The following is a 12,598-nucleotide window of genomic DNA, read 5'->3' as shown; positions in this document are numbered from 1 at the left end:
CTTTCATTGGGTGGAGCCATTAGTTACTTGGTTCAATGAAACACTGTCCATTTTAACTCCTACTACTGTCATTTACGTATCCGCCCGTTGGACCGAAATTAAAACGGGCACAGTCAACGAAAAGGATATGAGCATATGCTCTCCTCTCCCCTCCAATATCAATATATGATGTTATTATTAAAATCGGGCCCAAAAGATGGAGAGTTGGTTGAATGTTATGGACAAACTCCTCCATTTTGAATACGAAAATAATATTGAGTTAAAGATTAGCATAAATGATAACTATTGGCAGTTTGTAACAAAGCCTGTATCAAGTTTTTTGAGAGCTCCCGTTACACTGTACACAATGAGGCATAAATAAAAAGTTAATACCAACCTTCCATCTCCATCTCGTCGATTATACTCTAATTACGTCCTCCCACAGTTATAAATCCGTAATGAAGATTCATGTCCGATCTGCACTGCAATTAGAAGAAAAGAAAATTACAATTTTAAAGCTAAAGAGGACAAAATGAGGCGAAGAAGAAAATTGACGTTACGATCTAATAAGCTGGCGTTACCACCAAAAAGGGGTTCAACCTTTTATACCTCGTCGATTTTACTCTCGTTATCACGTAATTATAAATTCGTAATGGGTGGCCTCCGTGGAACAAAACAAAACAAAACAGATAAACAAAAATTCCAAAGGTGACTGACAGCAACTCATTTTTGATCGCTTTGTACTAATGGGCGCCATAGAATATTGTGTCGCCATCTTCGGGATTTTAGTCTAAGGTAAAATTGAAAACAACACGTGAATGGCAACCTAACCTCAATTTAGTTTTCTACAGGTACATAATTTTAATTAAAAAAATGCAAAATTCCTTAGATTTTATCCCAACAAAATCCTCGATTATAAACTCAAACTGTAATAAAGATTTTGAATCAGTCACTTTCACATCCTACAAGAAGAAGCAAAAGCAAACATCGTCTTCTTCATCTCCAACCACCAAAAATGAAAAATCTAACGTTTTCGACATAAAAAAGGCTCGTTACGAAGTGTTAAAGTTTGGAATATCAGGATTGGATCATAATAAGAAACAAGAAGCTCAAATACGACTGGCGATTAAATTAGGTACGATTCACATTTTATGAGCACTTGTTTATCGTTGTTTCAGGTGCAAAACCGCCCAAAAATAAGTACAAAAATTACAAGGAGCTTTTAGAAGAGCGTAAAAAGGAGAAGGAAGTAAATGACAGCAATTTAAGGTTTCAACAGTTAGGAAAAGATGAACAGGGAAAATCTCTCGTGAAAATTAAAAAATCTAAACGGAGAAAGAATGTGTTAAAAGGCAGCTTACTGGAAGCATATGGTACTACAAAGGTATGAAGGTAGTGTCCCTTTTTAGTTTTGATAGATACATGTTGTAGGTAAAATCGAAGAAGTGACAAGGATTAGTTATTGATACAATAAAATTCTCAAATAAAAAATCGATATTCTATATTTATGAAACAACACTGAAAATGTCAATTACACTGATTGGAATACAAATGTATTAAAGACTTATGGTGCAATTTTCTAAATTGAAACATTAATCACTAATTAACGTTAGATTTTTCAATTTTGTTGTACTTAATTGCGAGAGGTACTTATACAGCGAAGTTGAAAAAATGGGGCTAAGTGTCGCTTTTCCACAACTTAATCGTTTTATCATTTTCTAACGCTGCCGAAGCGATGATATTTTCTGTCGGGTGGCAGGTGGTGCAAAGAACCACATCTAAACAATTTCATTATTTATCTCTGGACGAATGTGCGTAAGTTACCTGTATGCCCTTGTAACTTTTGGACAATTTCTTTCGTTTGCAAATTCCAAATGTATACCATACTGTCTTCAGAACCACTCACGATCCATTTACCACCTGTGACGGAGAAATTTGCAAAAATGCAGTACTTTTCGTTTTTGTGCCCCGAATACGTTTTCAAGCACTTCACTTTGGAATAATCCCACAACTTTAACATATTGTCTAAAGTAGCCGCTAATATATATTTTCCGTTCGGGGAGAATTTCACGAAGGAAACTGGAGGATTGTCATCGTCGATTAATGTTTTTAAACATTGCCCCGAAGCGGTATCCCATATTCGGCTACAAAACACTGGTCAGGTACCACCTAATCTGCAAGAAACTCACCATAAACCGTCATAACTGCTACTGACAATAAGCGAACCATCTCGATTAAAATGTACCGCACTAACCGGATCTGAATGGGCCGGCAGGGTTTTCAAGCATTTACCCGTCCGTACATCCCAAATGCGTACGGTCTCGTCAAACGACCCGGACACAATCAGATTGGATTGTGGGTTAAAATTACAGCAGAAAACGTAATTACTGTGTCCCTTTAGTGTTTTTAAGCACTTCCCTGAAGACAACTCCCATATTTTCAGTGTTTTATCGTCGCTAGCGGAGACTACAACAGAAAATTTAGCACCACCAGACGTATCAAAGGCGACAGTTGATTACCCAACAGTCTGCTATCGGTAGACCACGCCACATCGCTTATACCGAGCTTGTGCCCGGAGATGGTTTTTTCGAATTTACCATCGTACGCGCCCCAGATTTTGATAAGTTTATCCGCAGCTACAATAACACTTGAAATTGAAGTTGATCCGGTTAGAAGTACTTACATGAACTTGCCAGCCATTCGCCGTTCGGGCTGAATTTAACAGAGGACACCGCTTTTGTATGGCCGGCTAAAGTGAACTTGAGAGTATAGTTCGGTTTCTATAAGGAGTAGGTTAGAGCAAACTCATCGTCGATTCTTTCTTACCAAACTACTGCTAGGTTTGTTGGATCCTCCCGTAGGAGTCATGCTTCCCTGTTGCTGCATATTGCTCGATTGCTGTACTGGTGGAGTGCTACCCAAAGGTAGCATAATACTTTTACAACCTGCAAAAGGTAAATACTTGTATTGTGATGCACGCCGTTTTATTTGATTATGAAAGGAATGCCGCTACTTACCTTTATAGTACGACTACTCACTCGTATAACTGACAAAACGTATTTTTATCAACGAATAATTAATTGCGCGTATGGAAATTTTAAATAAATATTGTTAAAACCTTTACAGTTGACATGATACAACCGCGACGACGTTCGATGAATGATACATCGAATCTTCGGAACGAGGTATTTTCGTCGAATTTGTTGGATATCTCGAATGTACATGGTGTTTCAACAGAGGTTTGTAAAGTTACCAATGATTATTTCCAACAACGTGGCGTCAACACCACTACGTATAACCAAAGCGTGCAGATCAAAAACGTTAGCAACCAATGATGGTAAGAAAAATTTGTCTGTTAGGTAGATTAAATCAAATTATTAATATTAGTACTGCTTAATTGCGTGTAATTTATCATTTCGCAGATTACAATTTAATTTATGACGTCATATACAAGCATATCTTCTTAAATTTATCCCAATTAATACCACAAGACATTAAAACGTAAACATATTTTTTAGGTATTTATGCCAGACTGAAACTATATATGTTCTCACCATATGACCTAGCATCGACATAGTGCTAATCAAGTACCCTAATTCAAAATTTGTTTCTTTATTTTTAGTGGAGAGCAGACTAACACTCTTTAGCTTGGTAGAACAAAAAAATAGTTGTGATTAATTAAGAGGTACTTATCGTAATTAGACATTTGTTACTTCTAAATTATTATAGTTATAGCACACTCTGCTAGATATATATGTAGTCTTTTAGCGCCTGCACTGATTTGTAACAAAAAAAGAATATTTTTTTTGCCTATTTTCAAAAGGCGTGTAACAATATGTATGTCATTTTTCAATAAACAATTTTTTTGCCAATTTTTAATGTTCATTCTTCAATGGTTTGCAATTGCAACAGGCACTATAGGAGCTATGTATATACAAAGTGTAACTATGTTAAGAATGCTATACTCCCAAAAGCCCCAAAGATTAATGTATTTCTCAGTAACGCACGATAGGAGCCAATTAATGTCTTAAAATTTGGTTAGCGCACTTTGTTGTATTGCCGAAGAGTTTTGTTATATGCACTTTATCAAAAAAGGTGTTCATTTTTACATCAATGGAACAAAGTGTATCTAAACATGCACTCGTATCACTGACGCGCGTGCGCAAATACAAGTATAAATACTGCTGATTGGATATTATTAAAGTCGAGTATTTTTCTTAAGTATGTAACGGACTAATTATTTTCAATTATGTTTATATTATATTTTATTTATTTATTTATTTTTTGTTCCTCTCTTGTTCTGGGCCCTAAACAGGCTTGTGCCCAATTACAGAGTGATCCGCGTAATGGTTTTTAGAGGTGCCCCTGCAGAAGGTCTTCTATACTACCCCGCTATTTACCTTACGAATTAGGAAAACTGCAAGAAAACCTAATTCGGAGTAGCCTGCAGAATGCTCGACACTGATCTAAGGAAGTTCCCATCTCTGTCACAGATGAAAAATTCTTACCTCGGTTCGAACACCTTTTAGAATTATATGACAATGTTTGCTAATATAAAATTAAATTATCTGGCTAGTAGGGACGTTCAGAATTAGGCGTTTGTCCGTTTAGATTGATTATAATAATTTGTTGGAATTCATTGTTTAATCATAATAAATATGTAATCAATTTGAAATAATGTCTAGGAATTTCTATCACATTGTTGACTCTTTTCTCAGGGGAGTAGAAAAGATTTTATTTTAGAAGCACACACTAGTTCTTTTCACCAATTTTAACTCCCGTTACAGCGTGTTCTACTCGTCGGAATATTTTGAAAACCTTAACACTTCTTTCGTTGCCGTGCTACTACCCTTTAAAGTTTTTCTTCAATTTTTCAACATCTAAGTTTGAGTTGAATTTTTTTTCTGTTCAAAGGTACTCAGATTTTTATAGTAAACGTAGGAGAAAACTGACTATATAGATCTAACGGAACCTGATGTTACTCTAAACAGTACTACAGTTCGTAATTATAACTTCGGCAGTGTCTTAAATGTTCATTAATTACCTTTTGTGTTTTTACTCTTATTTTCTTACACTTCATTCTGTTAACTACAATATCTCCTGCAGAATAGGTATGTGATGGTACCTCTGGAAATGGAGGGGCAACTTCGAATTAAAGTAGTAAATTAGCACATATTAGCTTTTTAGCGCATCTCACTTTGGCCGGCCGGCTAGCTGGCAGGCGGCAACTGCGAGCCCGTATATGAGTACGCTTGTAGAAAGACGAGGAGTGTATATGTACCTACCGGGGCCGTGTAATGAACAACTTTAGTGACGAGACTATATGATTGGGGCTGGCGACATCTGGGCGCCATCACTGAGCGTGTTATTTTAAATTTTTTCCTATCTTCTTCTAGAGTTTGTGTCCGATTGCATTCAAATTGATGTCGTCGGAAAGATCTTGTAAACCCGCACATCTCCTTCGTGACGGAATTTTGTTTTTCATTCCTACGGGCGAAATTAACCACCTTTTGCAAGGCACGCGAGGGGTAGTCGACTTTGGGCTCCCAAAAGTTTCTTAGAGCTGGAATCGCGATCTCTCTTTCAGGTGTCGCCAATAGAAGCTCGAGCTATGAGAAGTTCCACAAAAATTGAGTATTTTATGGAGGGGTTTTAGCCAAATCAACCCAAAGCAAAAATTAATAACTTTGTTGTTTATTGATCGATATTCATGCAAATTTAGTAGCACCGTATAAGTGTGACAACGTGGACTATCTGAAACGGTGTTGCAATCGGTAGGGTCCACATTAATTTTTCCGTGACGTGTGGAGAATCGCTTTTCCATTTGACCATCGTGTTTTAACAAGCAAACTTATAATTCAATATAGCAGATATGCTATCCAATGCGATTCAATCGCTTGTGTTCGCATTATTTTTTCCCTGATTACAGTTTATACTTATTTCATTTATTGATCGATATTGATTGCGAATTAAATGGAAAATAACAAACGAAATGTACTAATTTTGGAAATAGTTATTTACATAAAAGTCCGAAAGGGGCCTCGCACTTCAATGTTTCCTCGCCAGTAATGTCATTTAACTGACGAGTTTTGTATTTTACCCGAAATCGTATTTTAATACAAAATTTCAATTTTTCTATGGAACAATCTGTCAGTGATAACAGGAGTCATATAGACATTTGGAAATGTCACAAATGCGGCCGGTAAAGTGACGGTGCGACCTGTAAAGTGACGAGCGGCAGGAAACGTAGTCTGCTCTGCCTCTGCCATGGAAACTAAAATTTCCTGACAGAAAATAGGCATGAAAATGAAGGTTTCGTGACGATTTTGGGTAAAAATATCAATTTGAAAACGAAAAGTACCTACCTTCTTTGGAGACTGTCTTCCATTCAACAATTATTCAATAGCTGCCAATTAAGATTCTATTTCCAAATTTGAAGTCAGAACTTGGTGCTATTTTGTTAGGACAATGCAATGGGTTTTCTGCGGTGGCGGCGGTGGTGGTGGAAAAAGTAGAAGGGGAGAATTATAAAACACCATAGAAAGCTCGAAAGATGCCATGTGGTTGATACGATCGTACTTTATTGTGGGGGATGTTGAAGAAAGTGGGATATAAATTGTTGTATGGAGAGCTCGAAAAAGGTTCATTGGATAGGTACTACTAGGTGGATGTTCAAGCGAACTTTTTTTGGAAGTTGGCGGCGGCGATGTTGAAGAAGGTGAAATGAGTTATAAAAACTTCATTTTACAACGCAAAATTATGGTTACGCATTCACCATGTTTATCCGTCTGCATTAAATTTTGAGTGTAAGGGTAGGTGCGTCTGGGTTTGAATTGGAAGTTGTAGGCGGTCGACCAAAGGGGCCTCGCACTTCAATATTTCCTCGCCAGTAATGTATCATTTTCCGGACGTTTATGTAAATAACTATTACCAGACTGAAAATTTTTACCGGACTGGAAATTTTGCCTAGCAACCGCAACTGACTGACTACTGTCAGATCAAACAAATCAAGTGATCGACTTTTGCTTTTATTTTAATGTGTACCTACAACATTCTAATCAAAATGGTATTTTAATAGAAATAGAGTGCAGTAGGGGTAATTCCGGGATAGATGCCACTGCGGTAGAGATGCCGAACTCGTTTTTCTGCAAATATTAACGGTCAGGTGACTTCACTGTGCAATTAAGTTGTAGCGCTATTTACGGTGATCAAACGTATGTCATAACCGCTGAAAAATTCAACTGTAGAGGTAAGTTATGAACTATTATACGTTTTTAGCATGTCGAAAATTTCCAAGTGCATGAGTTCAACTTGTTTATTGACTACATAAACATACGTTGTATATTATTTGCATATAACAAGGTGATAGAGTAATAAGTAGGGTTATGTTTCGTTGCGCTAGCCATGCATTTGGAAGCATTCAGTTCTTCTTACATCGTTAGGCATCTCTCCCTGACAAACGGGAGAGATGCCAATTTCATTCAGGGTGTGATGCCGTTAACCTACTGTTGTATATTTTTTAGAAATGCCTACTGTGTATACAAAAAAATGCCCTTCGCGAGGTAAATGGACCGAGGAAATGCTGCGTACTGCTGTACAAAGTGTTTCTGATGGAACAGATATTAATGAAGCCGCGAGAATATATAATATTCCACTTCGAACCTTAAAACGACGCATTGAAAAGAAAAATTTTACCAAAGGAAGAATGGGACCAGCTAGTTTGTTGGGCGAGGAGGGAGAAAAGAAAATGGTTCAGCATATAAAACGGTTACAAGAACGAGGATTTACTCCTACAAGGCTAGATGTTAGAGAGATGGCATTTAGATTAGCGGAAAAATTGAAAATACCTCATAAATTCGATTCTGAAAAACAGCTTGCAGGTTACGATTGGCTAGCATCTTTCTTACGGAGGAATCCTGAATTGTCGGTAAGGAAAGCAGAAGGATTGTCTAGACAGCGAAGTCTTGGTATGAACAAAAATATTGTACAAAATTATTTCCAATTGCTTAAGAACATTTTGGAGGAACATAATTTGTTTAATAAGCCATCCAATATATACAATATGGACGAGAGCGGTCTTCAGCTAAACAACAGACCTGGTGAGGTAATTGCTGGAAAAGGATCAAAAGTGGTGACTGCTTTAACTGCTGCAGAAAAGGGCGAGACCATTACTGTGGTAGCTTGCTGCAATGGAGAGGGCACTTTCCTACCACCAGCGTGTATTTTCAAAGGAAAGAACAAGAAAGCGGAATTTGAAGATGGAATGCCTGCCGGATCTGTTGTTTATATGTGCCAAAAGTCTGCTTATATTAATTCAGACATATTCTTAGAATGGCTCAAAACTCACTTCCTACCGCGGAAACCTGCAGGGAAGGTACTTTTACTATTGGATGGCCACGCTTCCCATTGCAATTCCATAGAAACTCTATCATTTGCAGAAGAACATGATATAATTCTGCTATGCTTACCGCCGCACACCACTCACTACCTTCAGCCACTTGACCGAGCATTCTTCAAGTCATTAAAATCTGCTTTCTACCAAGCGTGCAATGTTTGGGTGAAAACGAATGCTGACAGGAGAATAACTCGACTGGTGTTTGGAAAGCTGTTAAATATCGCCTGGGGGAAGGCAGCGTCTGTTCAGAACGGAACTTCTGGTTTTAAGGCGACAGGTAAGAAAAAAGTAGACCTAATATCCACATTGGTACCACTAAAAATGTAATGGCATTTTAGGTATCTCTCCGTATAATCCGGACAGTATTCCTGACTACGCTTACACAACTGGCCCTGAAGATGCAGAAGGTGATAAATTAGATTTAGAACAACCTCAAAGGTCCAGTCCACAACCATCTACATCTCAAGAAATTCCGCAAAACGAAGAACCTCGTTCAGCACCCCAAATTCACCCAGATCCTATTGATGAAGCTGAAAAGCTGACGCCTGGGAAAGCGTTAACTATTGTTGCACCCGTTCCAAGTGTGGCAGTTCTAAATGTAACAAAAAGAGCACGAAAGGTAGCTGAGGAACTCACCAGCCCAGAAAATATAGAAAAACGCCGTAAGATACAACAGGCAAAAAACGACGCCCTTTTAAAAAAGAAAAGTTCGACAAAAGGCAAGAGGAAACCGTTATCAGTTTCTGTAAAAGGCAAAATGAGTGCATCTACAGTTCCAAAGGGGAGGAAGGCACTCTCTGACTCAAGCGATGGTGAATCCGATATATCATTGCATGACAGCAGTACAAACGAAGAAAACGATGATGACACAGCATGCACAGGATGTGGCGAACAGTATCACACAACTAAAAAAAAAGAAGATTGGATCAAGTGCCTTCACTGCGAGAATTGGCTGCACGAAGGTTGTTCCAAATTTGAAAATTTGTGCGAATACTGCGCAAAACTCCTCTTAAAAAAGAAAAACTAATGATGGCATCTCACCCAAATGGTAATGGCATCTCTCCCACAGTGCGTGGGTGAGATGCCCCAAATGATACCAGCACAAAAAAATTATTATAAATTTTATAGCGTGTCCTAATGCGCAAGTGATTAGTAATTACTAAAGATGATTATATGCCGAATCATTGTCCTAACTTACATGTAAAAAATAAGAAAACCTTTAAAATAATAAATGATATTAGAAAATTTGAGCATCTCTCCCGGAATTACCCTATCACTAATACAAATCGAGAAGTCGCCAGCTCTTCACCTGCACCAGGACGCAGTGGGAATTTTTCAAAATGCGCGTCTCGGTTTTCGGGTGACAAAGGCGACGATTGCGATGCATTCATTGACGCGATATCGGTTTACAAATAATGCGTAATGATTACTGAGGACAACGCTCTTAAGGGCTTGTCAATGCTTCTTGATGGCCAAGCCGCTACTTGGTGGCATGGAGTTCGAGATACAGTCTCTACGTGGGAAGACGCATTGAAATCACTTCGCCACGCTTTCGGGTTCAATAAACCGCCACATAAAATCTATCGCGAACTAATTTCTAAAGAGCAGGGGGAGCAGGAACAAACCGATATATTCATAGCAAATGCTCGCTCACTGCTAGCACGTCTTCCACGGCAACCCGAGCTACACGAAAAGCATAAACTCGATATGATATACGGTCTTCTTAACCGCCGCATTCGGGAACATTTACCCCGCGAACAAGTTGACAATTTCGACACGCTAATTAATAAAGCTCGGTCGATAGAACAGAACTTTCTGAGTAACTCTGGCTCTTTCATCAAGACATCGAACCCGTCTGTTATTCCTGAGGAAAAACCAAATAAACCTCGGCCTAAATGTGAATTTTGTCATAACTTTGGGCACACAAAATCCCAATGCAGGAAGTTTGCCTCTCGTACACGTCCGTCGGCCCCACCTGCGGAAAACGACGCTAATAACTCGACCACTAATTCAGGTCCTAAATTGGTATGTTTTGGATGCGGCAGTCCCGGTTACATTCGTAGCAGCTGCCCCAAGTGTACGTCCAAAACCCAAGAGTCATCACATGCTTCAACGTCCTCAATGATGACATTCAATATGCTGAACGTTTCTTCAACTACTGATCAGGAACGTCCAATGCTACTCATCAGAATTCACCAATTTCATGGGTCAGCATGTTTGGATACTGGTTCTAAAACCAGTATCGCTGGAGCACAATTGTATAAACTGTTAATCTCATGCGGAGAGCCATTCATAGACAAAGATGTTACGATTAAGCTTGCGGACGGAAATGAACGAGTCGTGATCGCCAAACAGTTTAACATTACCATTCACCTCCAGTCAAACGAAATTCAGACATCCATGCTGGCTATCCCTGAATTTGTCAATAGTCGGACATTGTTAGGCGCAGATTTTATCAAAGCCGCGGGTATGATTCTGGACTTCGCCCAAAATAACTGGTTCTTTTCAAATTACCCGGAAACCCGGTATGGTTTTCTAACCGAGGAAATCGCGAATTCCGTGCCCATAAACGCAATACAACGTTCCGATTTATCACTTAGAGCGCACGAGGGAGAGACGCTACTCGACAACGAACGCGATCGTATAAATTCATTGTTGAATGAATTCGCAGATGTATTTTCCGAACGTCTCGAGCCAACCCCTTATGCGGAACACACGATTAAATTGTCCGATAACACGCCTATTGCAGTCCCTCCATACAAGCTGTCTCCAATAAAAAAGAAATTTTTAGAAGAGGAGTTAGATCGAATGCTAGCGCAAGATATAATCGAACCCTGCGAATCCCCTTTTGCAGCACCTGTGGTATTAGTACCAAAAAAGTGAGGTAGTTACCGCGTGTGCGTCGATTATCGAAAGATAAATTCGGTTACGGTGCCTGATCGATACCCGTTGCCGCGCATTGAAGAGCTATTGCAGGCCGCGAAGAAAACCAAATTTATGACGACCCTTGATTTACGCTCCGGTTACTGGCAAGTACCCGTACGCGAAGAGGATCGCGATAAAACGGGTTTTACTTCGCCCATGGGTAACTTCCGTTTTAAACGAATGCCATTCGGCCTACGAAATTCACCTTCTACATTTCAACGTTTAATAGATCGCCTACGTTCGGGGTTAAGGGATATCCTCGCACTAGCTTACTTGGACGACATAATAATGTTATCGTCCACCTTTGAAGAACATGTGTCAAATCTGAAAACGGTGTTCGAGCGTCTTCGCCTTTTCAAACTCAAAGCAAATCGAGGAAAATGCATGTTTTTACGGCCTAAAATTAACTATTTGGGCCACCTCATTACTCCTCAGGGCATTGAGCCTGACCCTGCCAAAGTCGCTGCGATCACGGAAATGCCAGCACCGCAAAATGTCAAACAGCTTTTGACATTTATCCAAACGGCATCGTGGTTCAGAAAGTTTATTCCTGGGTACGCAAGCTTAGTGAAACCATTAACCGAGCTCACCCGAAAAGACGTACCCTGGAAATGGGAAGACCCAGAAGATCAGGCTTTTCAACATGTGAAGCACCTTCTAACGACTGCCCCAGTGTTACGACAGGCCGACCATGAACTACCATTCATCCTAAGAACCGATGCGAGTGCATACGCTATCGGAGGCGCTTTACTCCAGGGGGAGCCCCCCAATGAAAAGCCCATTGAATATGCAAGCAGATTACTCACCAGTGCGGAAAGAAATTATAGCACCACGGAACGTGAAGCCTTAGCAGTGGTATGGGCGGTCGAGAAATTTCGTGGTTATTTGGAGAATTCGAAAATTAAAATTGTTAGTGACCACCAGCCATTGCGATGGCTAATGTCGCTGAAATCGCCAACTGGTCGTCTAGCTCGCTGGTCCTTATCGTTGCAGGGGTACGATATCGAGATCGAGTACACTCCAGGGAAATGCAACGCAATCGCGGATACATTATCTCGTCCTCCGCGCCAATCGGATTCCACAGACATTTGCACGGCCGCAGTCGATCTCCCAGTAACAGATGGCAGTAAGATTAGATTTCTACAATTGGAAGATGCAGACCTGCGTAAGATCATCGAAGCTTTGGAGTCTACAGATGATCCCGTTAATGCTACAAACTGGTCTGAACGTGGTTACGTTATGGTGAATGGCATTCTTTTTCGTTACTCTCCGGATAGCGACGATGAAGAAGCTCAACAA

The 12,598-nt window shown here is 39.6% G+C and overlaps 3 protein-coding genes across 3 annotated transcripts; 2 read left to right on the top strand and 1 right to left on the bottom strand.

Moving 5' to 3' along the window:
• Window positions 1-779: 779 nt before the first annotated feature.
• On the top strand, window positions 780-1,557 carry LOC116168116 (uncharacterized protein C1orf131 homolog). Its single transcript, XM_031483788.1, has 3 exons — window positions 780-1,114; window positions 1,158-1,363; window positions 1,411-1,557. The coding sequence occupies exons 1-3, from the start codon at window positions 853-855 to the stop codon at window positions 1,426-1,428; spliced, it is 486 nt and encodes a 161-aa protein (XP_031339648.1). The 5' UTR covers window positions 780-852; the 3' UTR covers window positions 1,429-1,557.
• On the bottom strand, window positions 1,464-3,156 carry LOC116168115 (protein will die slowly). Its single transcript, XM_031483787.1, has 7 exons — window positions 2,997-3,156; window positions 2,806-2,924; window positions 2,663-2,759; window positions 2,499-2,615; window positions 2,169-2,445; window positions 1,804-2,123; window positions 1,464-1,757 (listed from the first exon to the last, which is right to left on the bottom strand). Exons 2-7 carry the CDS (start codon window positions 2,908-2,910, stop codon window positions 1,657-1,659), a joined length of 1,017 nt encoding a protein of 338 aa, XP_031339647.1. The 5' UTR covers window positions 2,911-2,924; window positions 2,997-3,156; the 3' UTR covers window positions 1,464-1,656.
• A 4,020-nt stretch (window positions 3,157-7,176) lies between these two features.
• LOC116169408 lies at window positions 7,177-9,469 on the top strand. Its single transcript, XM_031485493.1, has 3 exons — window positions 7,177-7,228; window positions 7,503-8,651; window positions 8,713-9,469. Exons 2-3 carry the CDS (start codon window positions 7,505-7,507, stop codon window positions 9,399-9,401), a joined length of 1,836 nt encoding a protein of 611 aa, XP_031341353.1. The 5' UTR covers window positions 7,177-7,228; window positions 7,503-7,504; the 3' UTR covers window positions 9,402-9,469.
• Window positions 9,470-12,598: the final 3,129 nt, after the last annotated feature.

Source organism: Photinus pyralis, unplaced genomic scaffold (assembly GCF_008802855.1).
Source record: "Photinus pyralis isolate 1611_PpyrPB1 unplaced genomic scaffold, Ppyr1.3 Ppyr1.4_LG4, whole genome shotgun sequence".
NCBI classification, from domain to species: domain Eukaryota; kingdom Metazoa; phylum Arthropoda; class Insecta; order Coleoptera; family Lampyridae; genus Photinus; species Photinus pyralis.
This window is presented reverse-complemented; position numbering and strand designations above follow the sequence as displayed.